The 20,255-nt window shown below is 41.2% G+C and overlaps 1 protein-coding gene across 1 annotated transcript; it reads left to right on the top strand.

The window, feature by feature from the left end:
• Positions 1-5,946: 5,946 nt before the first annotated feature.
• Positions 5,947-20,166, top strand: LOC119365319 (uncharacterized protein At3g06530-like). Its single transcript, XM_037630940.1, has 38 exons — positions 5,947-6,199; positions 6,596-6,809; positions 6,893-6,988; positions 7,076-7,193; positions 7,277-7,450; positions 7,641-7,811; positions 7,923-7,978; positions 8,076-8,165; positions 8,242-8,390; positions 8,532-8,614; positions 8,742-8,870; positions 9,023-9,097; positions 9,221-9,389; positions 9,691-9,830; positions 9,916-10,020; positions 10,231-10,411; positions 10,764-10,861; positions 10,953-11,102; positions 11,205-11,358; positions 11,698-11,855; positions 11,975-12,056; positions 12,145-12,313; positions 12,721-12,796; positions 12,997-13,167; positions 13,245-13,316; positions 13,391-13,495; positions 14,346-14,435; positions 14,838-15,037; positions 15,152-15,344; positions 15,446-15,625; positions 16,371-16,466; positions 16,562-16,975; positions 17,158-17,367; positions 17,450-18,127; positions 18,229-18,632; positions 18,808-19,051; positions 19,344-19,514; positions 19,697-20,166. Exons 1-38 carry the CDS (start codon positions 6,043-6,045, stop codon positions 19,925-19,927), a joined length of 6,453 nt encoding a protein of 2,150 aa, XP_037486837.1. The 5' UTR covers positions 5,947-6,042; the 3' UTR covers positions 19,928-20,166.
• Positions 20,167-20,255: the final 89 nt, after the last annotated feature.

The raw sequence follows: 20,255 nt of genomic DNA, 5'->3' as shown, positions 1-20,255 counted from the left end.
CATCCGCCTAGACGCACAGTTCGGGACCCCCAACCCGAGATCCACTGGTTTTGACACCGACACCCATTGACTAAGCCTCTTCCACGAGCAAAACATGATCAGCACAAAACTCCATGGGTGTTAGAATCATTACTTTGTAATCTAGATTATTGACTCTAGTGCAAGTGGGAGACTGAAGAAAATATGCCCTAGAAGCAATAATAAAGTTATTATTTATTTCCTTATTTCATCATAAATGTTTATTATTCATGCTAGAATTGTATTAACTGGAAACTTAGTACATGTGTAAATACATAGACAAAACATATTGTCCCTAGTATGCCCCTACTTGACTAGCTCGTTAATCAAAGATGGTTATGTTTCCTAACCATAGACATGTGCAGTCATTTGATGAACAGGATCACGTCATTAGGAGAATGATGTGATGGACATGACTCGTCCATTAGCTTAGCATTATGATCGTTACAGTTTCATTGCTACTGCTTTCTTCATGACTTATACATGTTCCTTAGACTATGAGATTATGCAACCCCCGCATACCGGAGGAACACTTTGTGTGCTACCAAACATCACAACGTAAAAGGATGATTATAAAGGTGATCTATAGGTGTCTTCGAAGGTGTTTGTTGGGTTGGCATAGATCGAGATTAGGATTTGTCACTCCTTGTTTCGGAGAGGTATCTCTGGGCCCTCTCGGTAATGCTCATCACTATTATCCTTGCAAGCAATGTGACTAATGAGTTAGTTGTGGGATGAAGTATTACAGAACGAGTAAAGAGACTTACCGGTAACGAGATTGAACTAGGTATGATGATACGGGCGATCGAATCTCGGGCAAGTAACATACCGATGACAAAGGGAACAACATATATTGTTATGTGGTTTGACCAATAAAGATCTTCATAGAATATGTAGGAGCCAATATGAGCATCCAGGTTCCGCTATTGGTTATTGACCAGAGATGTGTCTCGGTCATGTCTACATAGTTCTCGAACCCGTAGGGTCCGCACGCTTAACGTTCGATAACGATATGTATTATGAGTTATGTGTTTTTGATGACCGAAGTTTGTTCGGAGTCCCGGATGAGATCACGAACATGATGAGGAGTCTCTAAATGGTCGAGACATAAAGATTGATATATTGGACGGCTATATTCGGACACCGAAAGTGTTCTGGAAAGTTTCGGGTAAAACCGGAATGCCGGAGGGGTTACCGGAACCCCCGGGGAACTAATGGGCCACATTGGTCCGAATTGGACCAGGGAAGGGGGGGGGGGGGCGACGCCCCCCTTTCCTACTCCCTCTCCCTCTCCCTCTCCTTCCTTCCCCCTCTCTCCCTCTTGGTGGAATCCTACTAGGACTAGTAGTCCTAGTAGGACTCCCCTCTTGGGGCGCGCCCTAGGGGCCGGCCGCCCCCCCCCTTGCTCCTCTATATACGAGGGCAGGGGGCACCCTAGAACACACAAGTTTCTCTTAACAGTTTGCGCTGCCCCCCTCCACAGTTACACACCTCGATCATACCATCGTAGTGCTTAGGCGAAGCCCTGCGTCTATAGCATCATCATCACCATCACCACGCCGTCGGGCTAACGGAACTGACCCCCGTCCTCAACTGGATCAAGAGCACGAGGGACGTCATCGATCTGAATGTGTGCTGAACACGGAGGTGTCGTACGTTCGGTACTTGATCGGTTGGATCGCGAAGAAGTTCCACTACATCAACCGCGTTATTGAAACGTTTCCGCTTTCAGTCTACGAGGGTATGTGGACACACTCTCCCCTCTCGTTGCTATGCATCACCTAGATAGATCTTGCGTGATCATAGGAAATTTTTGAAATTACTGCGTTCCCAACAATCTTAATGAACGATACATCGATGCACATATTGGCTCTGCTCTAGGTACTGCTTCATGGATATTTACTTGTGTATATGGGGAGTCGAAAGTAGAAAATAGACATCTCATGTGGGATACTCTCCGTCAAGTCAAAGCTAAATCTTCCCTCCCTTGGACAGTGATGGGAGATTTCAATGAGGCATTGTGGCAGTTCGAACAATTCTCGTTGAACCGTCGTGCTGAATGGCAAATGGGGGCATTCAGAGATGCCTTGGATGAGTGTGAGTTGACCGACCTAGGATTCAGAGGAGTACCATTCACTTATGACAATAAAAGGGGAGGGAGAAAGAATGCCAAGGTCAGGCTCGATCGTGTGGTGGTGAACAATAACTGGAGGGATATGTTTCAAGATGCATCAGTTGAGCACATAGTTTCCTCTTGTTCGGACCATTGTGTGCTGCTTGTCCGTCTCAAAGCAGAACAATCAACCCAGAATAAGAAGAGATGTAGGCAGTATGAGTTGTTTTAGGAAAGAGCATCTGATCTGCCTGAAATCATTGAACAAGCTTGGGCAACAGCAGATGACAAGAGTGACCTGGGTGCTATCCAACTCTGCTTAGGAAGTGTGATGCAGTCTTTACAAGCGTGGAGCAGCCGCAAGTTTGGCAATATTCTCCGTGAACTTGAAGCGGTCAGGTCTGAACTAAACAATCTGCTACTGCATGGGGCGGACAGTAAGGAGGTGAGACAGATTTCAGACAAATTAAATGAACTCCTAAATAAGGAGGAAATGCTATGGTTGCAACGATGCAGAGTTAGTTGGCTGAAAGAGGGCGATCGAAACACGAAGTTCTTCCATCAGAAAGTTGTTTGGCATGCAAAAAAGAACAAAATTGTTAAACTTCAAAAGACTGATGGAAGTTGGATCTCCTCTCAGACCGACCTGGAAAAGATGACCACTCAATTCTTTCAGGACCTCTTCTCACAGGATCCTAATTTGAATCCAAGTGACATTGTTAACTTGTTTCAGAAAAAAGGTCTCTGAGGATATGGATGAAGCCATTTGTAAAGAATTCTCTGACAAAGAAATATCCGATGCTATGTTCCAGATTGGCCTTTGAAGGCTCCAGGTACCGACGGATTTCCTGCCAGGTTTTATCAGAGAAAATGGGGGACAATAAACCAGCTAACATCAATCATACTGCAATTATCCTCATTCCCAAAGTGGACCAGCCATCAAAATTACGAGAGTTCCGGCCCATTAGCTTGCGCACAGTGCTATACAAGGTGATTGTGAAATGTTTAGCAAACATACTAAGGCCCTTCCTAGACGATATAATCTCAGTAAACCAGAGTGTGTTCATCCCTGGGAGGCTTATCATTGATAATGCGCTCGTGGCCTTTGAGTTCTTTCATTTCATTGAGAAGAATACAAATCTGAGGAAGAATTTTTGTGCGTACAAAACTGATCTCTCAAAGGCATATGACCGTCTGGACTGGGAATTTCTTGAGAAAGCGACGAAAGCTTAGGTTTCTCTCACCGATGGATCGGTTGGATCATGTCATGTGTGACCACGGTGATCTACTCAGTTAAATTTAATGGAACCTTGCTGGATTCGTTTACTCCATCTCGTGGTCTCCGCCAAGGCGACCCCTTGTCGCCATTCCTATTTTTGTTTGTCGCAGATGGCCTCTGGGCGTTGCTTCAGAAGGAGATCAATAACAACCGGATTGAGCCCCTGAGGATATGTCGTCGAGCCCCTGGTATCTCACATATGTTATTTGTGGATGACACGATGTTATTATTCAAAGCAAAAACCGAGCAAGCTCTGAGGGTACAACATGTAATCAATACATACGCTCAGGGTACCGACCAGCTGGTAAATGTCGATAAATGTTCTCTGATGTTCGGTAAGGCTTGCCCGACTGAGGTACAAGAGGAAGTTAAGGTTGTGTTGCATGTCACACAAGGAGTTTGAACCCAAATATTTGGGTCTCCCTACCCCAGAGGGTCGAATGACTAGAGGAAACTTCCAAAGCATTCAAGAGAAGCTGCTGAAAAGAATGGCCCAATGGGGAGAGTACTTCAATGGTGGTAAAGAAACTCTCATTAAGGCAGTAGCACAATCCTTGCCAACCTTCCCTATGGGTGTTTTCAAGCTACCTGATGGGATGTGTGAAGATCTTATGAAAATGATAAGAGCGTTTTGGTGGGGTGCTAGCAAGCATCAACGACGCACACTAGATCTCATGGGATTGTATGATCAGACCAAAAAGATGTGGCGGTATGGGCTTTCGAGATTTACAATTGTTCAATCAGGCCTTGTTGGCTAAGAGGTTAATTGAATATCCTGATAGCCTTTGTGCCCAAGTACTCATGGCCAAAAATTATCCCGATGGGGTGCTTGTAGACACGGTCTTCACAGGCAATGCTTTGTCAGCCCAGAAAGCAATTGAGTATGGACTCGAACTGCTTAAGAAAGGAATTATATGGCGCATAGGAAATGGAGCAAAAGTCCGGATATGGAGAGACCCATGGATCTCCCGTGGTCCTTCCTGTCGGCACATCACTCTGAGGGGTCGATGTCACCTCAAATGGGTTGTTGAACTGTTGCGTATTGATGAAACCTGGAATACAACACTCGTACATCAATATTTTCCACCAAGTTGATATTGAGGAGATTGTGAAAATCAAACCATCACAGAGATTGGAGTCAGACTTCGTGGCTTGGTTCCTGGACAAAAAAGGTCACTTCTGTGTAAAGAGCGCATACTCCCTTGGCTTATAGGAGAAAATGAATGCAAGTGACATTGTTTCTTCCAGCGTGCGTCCGGATGGCCAACGATCTGCGTGGGACTTAATCTGGAGGAATCAAGCGCCACCTAAGGTGCGCATTTTTGCGTGGAAAGCTGCACATGAAGCTCTGGTGACAGAAGCGAGTAAAAAATCTAAGCACATGCAGAATGACCAAGAATGCACCATATGTAGGCATGCTATGGAGGACACACATCACACCCTTGTTCGTTGCCCCCATGCTGCTGGCCTATGGAATGCTATGAGAGAGATCTGGGACATTCCAGGTGAGGAAACTTTGCAAGATACAGAGCCGGAGTGGATATTCAGACTCTTGGAAAAGCTGAACGAGACCCAACGAATAATGGTATTAATGATTCTCTGGCGAGCTTGGTATGCAAGAAACAAAATTACACATGAGAAGCCGACGGTTCCAATCGAGCCCTCACGTCGTTTCCTTGCCAGCTATGTCACATCCCTCTTGTCTCTACAAGTATCTAGATGCAGACCCGTCAAAGGTAAACATGGTGGGGACTACTTTGGCAAGCCTGTGAGGAAGTACAACCCCATACCACATGTACAACGGTGGATACCACTGGTGGTTGGCTGTGCAAAACTCAATGTCGACGGATCCTTCCAACCAACGAATGGTACTGCACGAGCAGGGATGATCCTTCGTGACCACTCGGGAGCTATAACGCTTGCTGCAATTAGAGGGCTTGGAAACTGCGCAGATGCATTGAAAGCCGAACCAGTGGCGATCCATGAAGGAATTACACTGGCTCTCAACTGGACTAATTCAGACATCCTAGTTGAGACGGACAGCGCAAATGCAATACAACTAATATCGGATGCCAGGAAGGACCATTCAGCAAACACCCACAGGGTTACGGTTATCAAAGCAATTCTGTCTCAAGAAAGGAAAGATTCAAATAATCAAGATCAAGTGTGAAATAAATGTAGCTAGTCATACTCTCGCTCAAATGGGACGCACACAACAGTGGACTGCCTGCTGACTGTGTCTCCCCTGATGAGATTGCGAGCATTGTTGCCGCTGATTGTAATTACATAATTATAATGGAATCCTCTTTCCCGCAAATATTTTTTTAGTGATTTCGATGCTGTCTGATGGCAGCAATTCGATTCTCTGTTTTTTTTTGAGTTGATCGTCTGGGAACAGCTAACCGGGCCTCGCGACGGCAGTGAGATGGGCTTCCACAGCGATCCGGCCCATGACCTTCTCGCTTAGCGCACCACCACAAAACCGACCGCTTCCTTGATGCGTGCTGCCTACACCCCTCCCTCCCCGACCTGCTCGGCGCCGCCTCTCCTCTCCCCTCCCCTCCCGCCGCGCAGGGTTTTATTAGGGTTTAGCGGCGGCGGCGTCCGCGGCGCCACCCCCATACCCCAGGCGATGTCTTCGATTGCGTCGCAGCTGCAGGCCATCAAGTCGGCCCTCGGCTCCGCGCCGGAGTCGACTCGCCGGCCCATCACCCGGCCGTCCGTGCTCTTCGACGCCAAGGAGGCCGCCGACATCGACCTCCGCGCCATCCTCCCCATCGCCCTCTCCGGTACCCATCCCTCGCCCGACGAACATCTCTATCGATCTAAGCATACTGTTCCTTTGATACCATGTTTCCTAGCTCCCTGTTCCCTTGAACAATACTACTTTTGGTATATTTATTCGCTAGCTCAAGCGCGTATTACCAACCATTTTCGATTTGGTCGTCAGGCTCCTTGGTTATTCCAAATAATTGCACCCATGGTTACCCTAGCCCCTAGGATTTTTTCTGCGATTTGTCAGCTGATAGAGTACACTGCACTGCACTCTGTACATCAGAGCCACTCCTGAATTTTTTCAGAATTCTTCTAACTTCTCACATCAAGCTATGCTAGTTTCGCATATGGAGGACTTGCACGCACGTTTATGTTTCCTTGCAATAATTGACTGGAATTGTGATATGTAGGCTTGGAGCATCTTACTGGTGTGGACGAGAGGTTTGCGAGGTACAGTAGCACGCTATTCAGCCAGACTAGCCTTGAGGTCAACCGTGAGCAGCAAACTCAAAAGGAAAATGACAAGCTGAACAAGTCCATCTCCTCCTACCTTGGCCTTCTAGCTGGCTATCTGCAGCTTCCAGCTGCCCTCAAGACGCTTGAATACCTTATCCGCCGATACCTGTATGTACCAACCTTCAGCTACATTCGTCCCTCCCCGTGAGCTCTAGCCTGTTCTTCTGTATCTGACGGAAATGTTCATGCAGGGTGCATGTCTACAACGTGGATGAGTTGCTGCTGTGTGCATTGCCGTACCATGATACACATGCGTTTGTTCGGATTGTGCAGTTGGTCAACTTAGGGTGGGTGTCAGAGGTCCTGGTTTATGCTTGGTTTGTTCCCTTTATCTTTTCAATTCACTCAGTGTTTGCTTGATGTTGTGCACTCAGGAACAGTAAGTGGACATTTCTTGATGGTGTGAAATCCTCGGGTGCACCCCCGCCCAGGAGTGTTCTAGTACAGCAGTGCATCCGTGATACTTCTTTGCTGGAGACCCTTTCCAACTATGTAAGTTAGGCTGCCTTATTTTTTGTTGTAGGATTATCCCTTGCCTTTGAAGGTTCGTGCTTGATGTTTTCATCAATTACCAGGCGGCACCAAAAAAGGGTTTCCTTCATTCAAGGACAGTGGTGTGCTTTTGCACTGCAGTAATTGTGGAGTGCTTGGGAGCTATCCCCAAGCTTGATTCAAATATAGTGCAGAGGGTGGTGGGATATGTGTTCGACTCCCTTAATCCTGATATTGGGGCAGACCGAGATTATAAGGTTGGCTTGAAAGATATGTAACTTATGTTATCCATTTATGCAAAATTGACATCTCAATGTTTGTTTACCTATTCATTACGATTACAATGCTAAATAAAAATTAAGTCTGCATGCAATTTTTTTTATATTTTCTGAAATCCACCTTATGCTCTTTAAGCTACATCATTGTGATGGGTTCTTTTATAACCAGGCTGGCGCTCTGATGATTGTTGGGGTACTGGCAACACGAGCAACACTGGCACCAAAACTTGTTCAAGACTTAATTATCTTTGTTGCAAAGGCTGCACAGCATGATGCATTGGAGTCGGTTGATTTACCGTGGCTTCGTGTTACAGTAATGGCTATTATAAGTCTAGTTCAGGTTGGTCCATAACAACTTTCTTGTCACAAGTCCCCCATAAAATGTGCTTCTGTATATCAAGTATTAAACTCGATGCATCAATGATATAAAGGTTTTCTGTTAATGTTGCAGTCGCAGTCTGTCCATGAATTCCGTAAGAAGCCATTGATGATTCTAAAAGACATCAGGTAAGGCTTACTTGTGGCTTCGGTTTACCAGATGGCCTATATATTCAGTTTCTTCTTAGCATTGGGCATTGGTTATTTGATGGCAATTTGTTTACAGGGATTTTTCTGGCGTCCTTTCTGTATTATCAAGCGAGTTCAACATTGAGAATTTCGTTAGGCTTTATGTTGAATCACTGGTTGACTACAGGTAATTTGCTCATGTGATAACTGTGATTATTTTTGTATATTACTTTCATTCCATGACTCTGGAAACATGTGAACAGTACTAGTGATGAATCCTGCCACGTGCACCTTATTGAAACCATGGAGACAATACCTATCAAGAACTTTGTTGAAAGGATTGTGCGGAAGGTTCTTGGAAACTGTATCAAAGCATCACGGGTCACCGACAATCCAGATATAAACCGCACAGGTAGTCATTGTATTTCTGGCAATTATGTTTTAAACTGATCAATTATCCATACATTGATGTGTGTGTGTATTGTACTCTCAGTAGTGCTTCATTATGAAAGATCATCTTCCCCTACCAATGTTCTATCTTTATAATACTCAGGTATATGGGCAAAGAAGATCTTCGCTGCAATTGAAAAAAAATATTCATGTGAGCTACGTGATGCTATCCGTAAATTTCTTGAGGTATAAATTTGTTGCTTATCCAGCTTCATATATTTCCTAGTTGTATTTTTTTGTTCTGCTCTATTTCTTTATGAATGTTCTTCATTTCAATTTTGGAAGTCATTGATCTAGAACGTCATTCTGCCAGGAATCTGAAATTAACTCAGTAAAAGGGGATTCTTCTTCCAAGTTGCTCAGCTTAGTGTTTGATGAAAGCAAGAGCATGCCAGCTGAAATTTCTGATGCTAACATCTGGTTCAGTCTGGATCACCCAAAGGTCTGATATGGATTTATTTTATGCAAATTTGTAGAACTGCTAACCCTTGTCTATGTCATATTTGATGAATTGAATGCCACATAATTTATGTACCATCTTTTGGGAATTAGTTTGTTCCCTTCTCTGCACTACAAATTTTGTTCATCATGCAGGCTGTGGTCCGTCAATCTGCTCTCTCGAAAATTGCCAAGTCCGACATTTTAAAGAAAAGTACTGCAAATCCAGAGGTAATGTTTGCATCCTTCTTTTGCAAATGTATCTGGTGCAGTACATGATACTTGTTCTATTTGAAGTTATTACTTCCCTCGAGTGTTGATCTGCTGGCTTGTGTTATTTATGTTTTCCTGCAGAAGTTTATAAATATGCAAGATGCAATAATTCGCAGTTTGTATGATGATGATCTAAGTGTTGTTCAAGCTGCCTTATCCATAGAAGGACTAGCCGCTATCGCCAGTCCTCGTGGCCTTCTAAAAGCATACGATGATTTGCTCGTGAAATGCACCGACATCATTCACAAAGGTGGGCAATGTTCATTTGTTGGCCTCTTGATGAGTTTGTTTTATTATCTCGTGCAGAAATTTGCTGTGTAGCTTAGCTGCTAGAACTTCCATTTACGCATGAGGTTGTTAGTATGGTTTAAAAATTAGCTTTAGAAAAAATACAGTCAACATTGTTTGTAATTCAGTCCAGCATACAAAATCAAGGAATATTAAGGAACTGGGTTTACTGTTTCCCCCCTCTTGTTGCTAATGCTCGATACTATATCTATAGGAGTTACTAGTCAGTAAGTGACAATACTATTTGTTCTATGGTACTCTAGGTGGTTCAAAAACATCAAAGGCTTGTGATGTTGCTGTTTCATGTTTGGAAAAGATGGTTATGGAATATCAGGTGCATCACATGGAACATGCCAAGGACATCGCTACAGTAGTATTTGGTCTTCTTATTGTTCACCCAAAGGTTAGCTTTTTAATCTTATATTGTTTGCTTGCACCATTTATTTTCCTGCACATATTCCTCATTTTGAATGTTTAAATGGATGCAGACCTTGAAGGTAAATTTGAAGGCCTTGGAGCTAGCTAAGAAAATACAATGGGATTTCTATGCAAGTAGTCCTCTTGTTTATGAGCTCACTGATCCTGAAGCGAAGGTGAGATTTCTTACCTGTCCTGAATATGTCATGATAGATTCTTACTCTTTATATATCCATTTCCACATCTTCAGCTCTTTGCAGTTATATGGCTAGATATGTAAAACATGTATGAAATAACAAACATATTTTTCTGTAGATATTGCTATTGGGACATGCTACATTCTTTCTATTTTTCATATAACTATATATCTTATTATGTCATTGCAGAACGTGCCTTTGGAATCTATAGCCTCCATTAACATGAAGAACATCCAAGCTTTTGCTGAAACTTTTCTATCAAACCCAAATAAACATGTGGAGTGGTTGGCTGACTGTGGAAACCGAAGTAGCTTTTCTAGAACTCTGTTCTTACTCATAGTATTGCAAGCTCTGCTTATTCCTACTGAAGGTATATCCATCTTCGCAGCTTTGCTCTTATCATTTCTGGTAGGACTTGTCATGGTTGTTTTACTAAGAATGTTACTCCCTCCGTCCCAAAATAAGTGACTCAACTTTGTACTAACTTGTCATAGTTGTTTTTGGGACGGAGGGAGTAGTATTTATTGAGTATTAATTGCGGTATTCAAATAAACTGCCCTATATACTCATATTGTTCTTGCTTGTCAAGCTAGTTATTAGCATTCTTCGAAGTGATAGTTGGATGCAGTCTGACTTCTTTCTGAAATTAAATTTTATGTCTGAATCTTCTGTCACACACACGTGCGCACACCAATTACTTATTTTCTTCTCGCCCTCTTCAGTTTTGGATAAGCAGGTGAATCTGTGCCAAGTTTGTTTGCCAGCTCTGAAGAACGAATGGTCTCACATACAGCCAAAAGGCGATTGTATTGGTGATGAGGTGTTACTGCTTTACTCTACTATTGTTTATTCCATTTGTGGATGATTTACCAAATATTTACATGCCATACCTTTTGTTTTACATCACGCAGATCAGCATTGACAACCTTGAGAAGTGCATTACGGAACTAGTGAAGCATATTTTCAATAATGACACAGATGCATTGAATGCTAGAATTCTTGTCTGCATATTTTGGGGTCTGCTAAGGGTCCAGTCTTCCTATGTTAAGCAGAATTCTATGGTGTGTTACTGCTTACAAAACATGAATAAATCTGTATCTGTTTTCCTTGTTGTGACTTCTGAGAGTATCTCATGTTCTGTCCTCACTTTGTGGTGTATGCAGATTGATGCTGGTGAAAATATAGCGCTTGATGATTTGTTTATGTTTTTCATCACATCGCCTGACAACAATATCTTTCAGAAGCACCTACAGTATCTGGTGGCTAACTGCACAGGAGCACCTATTCAATTTATCTCAAAGTACCTTGTGGATGAAGGTTGCTACACTAATTTCTATTTTTAGGTTATCCTGTTACTGTACAAGAGCTAAACATATGATATAAAGTTTAGACAACATTTCCTTCTGGTATTTTCTGTTGCCTAATATTTGCTTTTACTAAATTTGTATTTTAGTGCCTAGTTTCTTTGACATTTCATAATTAGCTCACTTCGGTTGGTTTATTCATGTTCCTGTTTTTCTTTAATGGTTACTTACTAGTTAGATTGTTGTTTGACTGCACACTCATTTCTCTTCTTACTAGTTAGATTGTTGTTTGATTGCACACTCATTTCTCTTTCTCTGCACTGTTTATGATATTTTTTAAATTTTGATGTAGGTTTGTCTGCTGGAGTTCAAGCAGAGAGTCTTCTTGTGCTTGCGTCAATTTGTTCAACGTGCGCTTTATCTGAAAGTAGTAGTATGGATGAGAGCTTGTGTATGCAGCTTCTACTTTTGTTCCCTTCTCTTATTGTCCCTCTTTCCCACGAAAATAAGGTACACAGTGTTCTGTTACGTTTTCTCTATCGCATCACAATCTGTGAGCTAGTTCCTTTTTGTGTTGACTAGAGTTCTCTTGGTTATTGTATTGAGCAAGTTCGTTACTCATATTGTAGGATGTAAGGTCCTCTGCTATGAAATTTATTGAGGGCCTGTCTTTGGTGTGGCAGCGCTTGAGCACTTCGGTGTCCAAAAATGGTATGCTAGCCACATATTTTCTTCATTCTTAATTCCCACTTGAGGAAATTCGATGCTGATCCTTTTGGTCATTAATTACAATCTACAGGAAACAACGGCAAATTCCCCATGTCATCTCCAGCCTTTGGTGTTTTCCTCGAGTCATTGGCCAACCAAAAGGCCATGATATCCTCAGATGCGAGATTTTTACCTGCTTATATTTCATCAATGCTTAGCCCAAGTCAAGATCTGATGGTTCCTGAGAATCTTCACGAAAGGTTATTTGATCTCTTGTGGAATATCTCACATGTTATTAAATGTACATTGTCTCATCACATGAAATTTCTATTATCTAAAAAAATGATGTATTGGTCATATGTTCTTCTGTAATCAACTTTGGCATGGGTATATTCTTAAAACCAACCTCGAGATAGTATCCTCGCTTTAATTACCTGGGGGATTGACAGATCATATGTGTGTAAAGTGTGGTAACAAGAGAGAAAGTGGAGCAACCAGAACAGTAGCATTCTGCGGACATGCGAGGATTTTCTGAAGATTTAAACTTAATATTTTTTATAACAGCATCCCATAGGTTTATCGTCAAGAATTAATTGCATTTAATGGAAGCACACATGTGTCTATTTTAATAGGGATGTGTAATAAGCTCACGTGTCTCTTTTTTCAGAATTGATCAGCCAACCAAAGATGCTATCCTTAATTTCATCTTGCACTCTTCTTTGAAGCTCTCTCCTTATGGAAAGGTTAGTTTCTTCTGCAGTGTTGGTTAATCGATCCAGCTTGATATGGCATACATGTCAACAGAGTATCAAACCCCACACACCATAATATTCACTCACATCATCCTTGTCACTCAATACCACACAAAAACTGAAAACTAGTAAATAAGAACAATCGTCTCTGTTAGGATTGGATGTCATTTGATATTATAATGTTATTGCAGCTGATGGTTCTGTCAGCCCTGAAAGGAGTAGGAACCATCTTATTTAAGGCAGAAGAGGTGAAGTCTTTGTTCTTGTATCTTCTGGACCGTCGTAGTCAGTATCAAAGTGGGCATGATTCTAAGCAGGTCCTGACTACTCATGAAACACAAATATTGTGCTTGCTTTTGGAGGTAATAAATACATCTGTTCAGCAGGACTGCCTTGGTTCATATTTGTTGTGGGTGCGTTAATTAGTATCATTCTGTAGGTTTTGTTCGCAGTGGCAGATCAAACGAATTTTGGTTTTGATACATTTGAGGCTCTATTGAAAGCTTTAAAGGTGAACAAACTTTCAATCAAGCGAAAATTACAAATATATCTGCTTAGATTAACTTTGACATTATGCAACTTCAGGTTGATGGTTTGTCTCACGAAGATCCTGTTGCCGTGATGCCATGTTTAACTGCCCTGCAGAATCTTCAACCAGTATTCTTTGAAAATTTGAAGAACGATACTAAGGTTTATGTTTGCCCTATAATTTTGTATGCCATTGATTGCTTGGTGAAACTTCAATTATTCACACATTTAAGTTGAAATATAGTGACAACATTGAATGGGCTAGTTTACATTCAGCATTGAATGGACTTGGACCTAGTTGGTGGGATTATACATTTACCCAACCCATGTGAGCATGTACTGGAATTTCGGGAATTTCATTTATTGAGCACACCAACATGGGCATCATGTACATGGTATGCAAAAAAAGATTGTATTTTAGCAGTAAATTCATGGCCTTCCAATCTGTGTAATCATTGATGTGAACCAAATTGGTTTCTTGTGCTCCTACATTAACTTAAATAGAAGTTCTCTACAATAATCATGGTGTGCTGATGTAACAGTCAGTAATCATGTTTCCTGGGTTTCTGCTGAATGCAACAGCAAATTGTTTGCCAAGTGTTGGATTGAAGCTCTCTACATGAACTATCTTATTTTCTTGTGTAAACAAGTACACTAGGGGTCTGTTTGGAAGGGGAGTATTTCTTGGTAAATTTTTGGTATTTAGTTTAAATCTGACATAATTCGGGAACTTTGCCAAGAACTACTATTCTTCCAGACAGTGCTTGAACAAGTTCTTTCTGCCTGCGACCATGTACTAGAGCATTCTTATTTAACTAGTCACATGATCTTTCTTGACATTTGTTTTGTTCACAGATTGTATATACCATCATCTTTCGCATGCTTGTATTGTTCTGGCATGTGATTGATCTCAATTCCTTTCTGTCCATATCTTTCTCTCTGATCTATTATTGTCTTTCCCTTCATGTGGTATTAAGATAAACTAAACTTGAATGTATTCTCACTTTTGCAGGATAAAGTATTTGGGCTACTTATTTCTCTGTTTCGAGCTGAGAATTTGGAAATTCGAAATGCAACACGAGATGCTCTACTGCGAATTAATGTTTGTCTCTATATCCTGTATTCTATTTATTTCATTCTATTTACTTATTTTGGCCAAGCAAAATAAGTGTTTCAGAGGTCCAAACACGCCCATTAATGTACGAAAAAGATCTATCTAATGCTCTGAAATCCGGTGTAAAACGTATTTTAAATCTGGTTGTTTGAACACAGCAGTTGTCATTCTTTCAGCACCAAACTGCCTTTCCAAATGTTGTACTTCTGTTTCCTTTTCTTAAGATGAGCATAGGCTTGTAACTATGTACACCTGAATGGATTCTTTTCAGAGTTGCTATTTGTTATCAATTCTCCCAAGTGTTTGCATGTATTTTCGTGTATGGTGTTTGTACATTTTTTGTATCGCTTTTAATCATTTTTAGCTGATTTCTAATTCAACTCATGACAGGTTCATGCCTCCACTGTTGTGAAATTTATTGAATTGGTTGTAGCGCAAGGTGATAAGAGAGGAAATCCAAAGAGAATAAAGAGATCAGAGAATCTTAACCGTGATAACCATTTTGAAGAGTATTTTGGAGAACACCCTGTGTCTTCTATTCTCGTTTCTCTTCTGGATATTATTTTTCTTATGAAGAATGTGAATGAAAGGTCTGGTGCTAATACACTTAATTTTAAAAAATATAGTTCTCTTCTTAATTTTAAAAAATCCGATGTTCTATAGTTCTCATGTGCAATTCTAATATGCTGTCATTTTTCGTGCAGGCTATGTTTACTCCAACCACTTTGCCAGATTCTATCAAAGCTTCTTTCCGATCAATGGATTTCAGGGATAGTTTGTCAATATAACAAAGGCTCTTCTGAAACTCTTGATGTACCCAGTTTTGTAAAAGAAACCCAGCAGTTGGTACTACTGACACTCAAAGATATCATCGGTACACTACAATCGGGCCACCAAGTAATCTAGTAGACTGATTTATAACCTCTTACTCTTGCTATGTTGTAAAAACTTGACTTCTGTTTTTTTTTTTAATTTCATGAAAATTTGTGTTTCTGCAGGATAATCTGCTCAACAATGGAAATGTAAACCTCCTTATCAATTTCATAAGGTCCACGGAGGATGTAGGAACTCGTAATCATGGATTGTCGTTGATTGCATCCTTAGCAAAGGCATTCCCGCAGCTGGTTTCAGAAAATATTATTGATCTGTTTGTTGCTATTGGGGATGCAGTGAAACAGGTTTGTTCAATTTTCCGGAGGCAATCTGAACCTAGTGCAGTTTGCTATCCATGGACCTTCTTGAAGCATTTCTTTAGTTTGTCCTCCCTTCGTCAAAAGTTGTACTCCCTCCGTCCCAAAATAAGTGTCTCAACTTTGTACTAACATTAGTACAAAATTGTATTAAGGTTGAGACACTTATGTTGGGACGGAGGGAGTACTAATGTTGAGACACTTTTCTTGGGACGGAGGGAGTACTAATGCTGAGAAACTTATTTTGGGACGGAGGGAGTACTAATGTTGAGACACTTATTTTGGGACAGAGGGGGTTCACCTTAATTTTTGCTAACCAATTCGTACTAGTAAGCCTCTCAGCTTGAAGGAATTTTCCCCACGGGGGTTATTTGGTTTGTAGGATTGTATCGTGTAGGAGTACTGCATTTCGTAGAAAAATTTCCATTGACTCAAACCTCAAAGAATACATTGTTTTTGTTATGGTGCAACCAAACAAACTTTCTGCAAATTTAACTCTGTAAGATTCAAGTGGGCATCACATTGCAATCATATGTTTGGAATCTTGTGAATCAAAAGAGGCCCTAATGTTAGCGTAGGTTTATTTTTTTGAAGCGAATCAAACAGGTTCGCTATACTTGTTTATTTTTTTAAAAGCTTCTGAAATTTAATGTTGTTTTATAGTCTTTGCATTATCCCTCACTTAGCTTGTCCTGTACACACTTAACTCTTTTTCTGCATTTCAATTTTGAAGGAGGATAGCCACTCGCAACATGTTATGGAGGATTTATTATCTGTACTAGTGCCATGTTGGCTATCAAAGACCACAAGTATAGAAAAGCTTCTTCAGGTTCTCTATTTTTCTTTGACGTTCTCTGTTGGCTTATACATTTTCCTGTGAATATAACAATATTTAATGAATTATGCATATTTATGTTTCTGCAGATATTCATTAAATCTTTGACTGATGTTGCCGAACATAGGCGTGTGACCCTCATGATGTACCTTTTGAGGACCCTAGGAGAAAATAGTTTGAGTACCGTGATCATGTATCTACTGTACACGTTGATTGAGCGGGGTTCACACTCTCTTTCGAAACACAAGAAGAGTCATTGTGTCCTATCCTTGAGTGCCATGTCACAGGAGTGGGAATATGGTCTGGCAGTCAATATGACGGGCCAATATTCCTATAAATTATGGTTTCCTTGTCTGTGTAAGCTACTACAAGAAATCAAGGTGCATCAGAAACAAGTTTTACTTCCTATGCTACATTTGGCGTTGCAGTTTATTCTACTTAAGCTGCAAGATACAGAGTTGAGATTTGAGCTTGAAGCTGAGGAAGCTGCTAATTCTATCCAGGTATTTCATTTGGTCGAAATTGTGGCTTTGTTGCTTTTCTGTTGTTATTATTCCTATTTTAGCTCTGTCTGCTCCAGTTAGAACTCCTGTTGTTTTATGCATTTCTATCAGATAGTGTTTTGCCTTAAAAAAGTCGTATTCTTGATTTATCCATCCCTTATTCGTATTCATGGTTGTTGTAGAATTCTCTTGGAACACTCATGGAGGAAGTTGTGTTGTGCACTGTCTCTGTCAAAGACAAAAAAGGGGACATTTCTGGTGATATTCTAAAGGAAGTCAGGAACAATTCAAATACTGTTCTGAAAATAATTACGGGATGGATGCATGCTTCAACATATTTCAAAGGAATTACTCAGTTGTTAGAACATCCAGAAGGTCTTGTGAAAAGAAAGGTATCTTTGTTGTTCTGTTCATTGATTATGTTCTTTAAAGCCAACTCTGCCCCACTTGACTGCCCCTGTACTTTGTAAACAGACACTTGGAATATTGTGTGAAACTGCAAGGGCGAATAACATGGTCCAGAACAAGCAAAAGAAAGAAAGAAAACTGAAGCGCAGCTCTCTGTCTACGGCACTCCAAGTGGACAAGAGCTCTTGTCCTTATTTCAGCGAGCTGTGCTACAAGATTCTAGAGTTGATTGATAGAGAGTCGGACACATCTGTGAAAATTGCTGCTATTTCTTCACTTGAAACACTAGCGAAAGAATATCCCTCTGAAAATCCTGCATATAGCAAGTGCCTTGCGACAATCATTAGTCACATCAGCTCTGGTGATTCTGTCACTTCTTCCGGGTTAATAAATACCGCAGGGTCTCTGATTAACGTGCTAGGATCAAAAGCATTACCTCAGCTTCCACTTATCATGAAAAATATGCTGCAAAGAGCACATCTAGTGTCATGCTGCCCTAGTGGAAAATATGTTCATGGTTCTCCGAGAACTGATGCCAGCCTTTCAAACCAATCTATCAGTATGTTGCTATCCGTACTTGCAACTATTCAGGTGATTGTGCAAAAGCTTGGGGAATTTGTTAGTCCATATTTGGAAGAAATACTGGATCTCGTGATATTGCATCCTGAATGTGCTACTCAAATTGATGGAAAGTTGGATGTAAAAGCAGCAGATGTTCGGGGCCTACTGACCGAGACAGTTCCAGTATGTTCCTTCTAAACATATCATGTATTGTTTTCTCAGTGATATGATGGACAATTAATGTGCTTTATATTCCGAGTCTAATGGAAATATTTGTATTGTAGGTTCGGCTTATTCTTCCACCTTTACTGAATTTGTATTCCAGTGCTACCAAATGTGGAGATGCAAGCCTGTCATTGTCGTTCCAAATGCTTGCAAATGTAGTTGGTACAATGGATCGGCTGGCTGTAGGAACTTACCATACAAAAATATATGAACACTGTTTGGAAGCTCTTGATCTCCGTCGTCAGAATCTGGACTCCTTGAAGAATATAAATTTAGTTGAGCAAAGTATTACCCACACCATTATCACTCTCACGATGAAGCTTACCGAGTCCACTTTTAGGCCTCTTTTCCTTCGTACTCTTGAATGGGCAGAGTCTGAAGTTGATCAGTCAACATCAAAGAGAAGTATGGACCGAGCAATTGTTTTCTACAAGTTGGTCAACAAGCTCGCTGAACAACACAGGTATTCCTATCACATTGTGTATTGGCAAATCACCGAACAACATAAATGGGTTTCAAACCTTGCGTCATTTGCTGGAAATATCGAAAGCCTTGTCAATGATTTGCCTGATGTTAGTTTGTTCAATTTGCGCATATGAATTTGCTTCTTATCTTGTTTATATCATTTGTCTATGAAGGTCCTTGTTTACACCTTACTTCAAGTACCTACTTGAGGGATCAGTACAATATCTATCAGAAGATGGTGTCTTGATCAGTTCCAAGCGAAAGAAGAAGGCTAAACTTGGAGACGATATAGTCAAATATAAGGATAGTTTGTCAGGACAGAAGCTGTGGAACTTGAGAGCACTGATACTGAAATCATTGCACAAGTGCTTTCTTTACGACAATGATCAGAAGATCCTAGATTCCTCCAATTTCCAGGTTAGTTTCTTTGTATTATTTATATATGGGTCTACTGTCTACATGTTCGCATAAGATCAATTTCATATCTTCCATGCTTTTGCCAGCCAACAAAAATTATAATGTGCTAGGCAAATGTCCTTCTGTCTTGTTTGAATGTCATAATCAGGTGGTAGAAAGGGCATCCTTTAAGTTGCTTGTAGCATATAACCAGGAAATGTTTCCTATATTCTTCGCCCGTTTACCTTCTCTGCTCCTGATAATCTTTTCATTTTGATTGTAACATTTTTGTTTACATCTTGGCTATCTGCAGACTCTTTTGAAGCCCATTGTTTCTCAGTTTGTTGCGGAACCGCCTGAATCTCTTGATTCAGTTCCAGACGCTCCATCAGTTGAGGAAGTGGATGAAATTCTTGTTTCGTGCTTGGGCCAAATGGCAGTGACTGCGCGATCAGATGTTCTGTGGAAGCCTCTTAACCATGAGGTAGGAACCTAGCAATACATGATTTCTTCTTGAATTATAGCAGCACTAACTGAATTAATTGATAATTATTTGGTGATTTCTTATAATATACTCGAATCTCGTACTAGTAATATTTGAATCAGAGACCAGACCAAAGGCTTGCTCGTGCAAACTGGCTTAATTTTGTCATTATTAAACTGCAGGTGCTGATGCAGACAAGGAGTGACAATGTCCGCCCTAAGATGCTGGGCCTGAAGGTGGTGAGGTACATGGTCCAACACCTGAAGGAGGAGTACGTGGCTCTGGTCCCGGAGACCATCCCGTTCCTGGGCGAACTGCTCGAGGACGTCGAGCTTCCTGTCAAAACGCTGTCCCAGGAGATACTCAAGGAGATGGAGACCCTCAGCGGCGAGAGCCTCCGGGAGTACCTGTGAGTGATCTCTCCCCAGAGTCCTCGCGCCAGTGAAGTGAACCAATACGCAGCCCCTGCTGGTAGTCTGCTTTGTTCTTGCTTCTTGTTGTATGTAAACTACATAGGATGGATGGCTTCGAGTTGAACTATTTTGTTGTTTATACATGTGTGAGCTATATTGTTCTTCTGTCCGGGCCTTGCTACTGAATGCTATTTTAAACACCGACGTGTGAACATCGGGCGCCTACTGTTGGTCGTTTACGCTGTATGTATGCTCAACTGTCGTGCATTGTCAGGGTTGGTTGGCTGGCTGTACTGCAGTGCAGAGTGACTTTAGGGACTTTGCAACA

The sequence above is a fragment of the Triticum dicoccoides genome, chromosome 2B, assembly GCF_002162155.2.
Source record: "Triticum dicoccoides isolate Atlit2015 ecotype Zavitan chromosome 2B, WEW_v2.0, whole genome shotgun sequence".
In the NCBI taxonomy this organism is placed as follows: Eukaryota; Viridiplantae; Streptophyta; class Magnoliopsida; order Poales; family Poaceae; genus Triticum; species Triticum dicoccoides.
This window is presented reverse-complemented; position numbering and strand designations above follow the sequence as displayed.

What these genes read in the sequence shown, in the direction of transcription:
- LOC119365319 (XM_037630940.1), top strand. Translation starts at nt 6,043, where the DNA reads ATGTCTTCGATTGCGTCGCAGCTGCAGGCCATCAAGTCGGCCCTCGGC. An exon ending in CTATCCGTAAATTTCTTGAG is followed by an intron (nt 8,615 to 8,741) that starts GTATAAATTTGT and finishes TCATTCTGCCAG; the next exon opens with GAATCTGAAATTAACTCAGT. An exon ending in TCACTGATCCTGAAGCGAAG is followed by an intron (nt 10,021 to 10,230) that starts GTGAGATTTCTT and finishes ATGTCATTGCAG; the next exon opens with AACGTGCCTTTGGAATCTAT.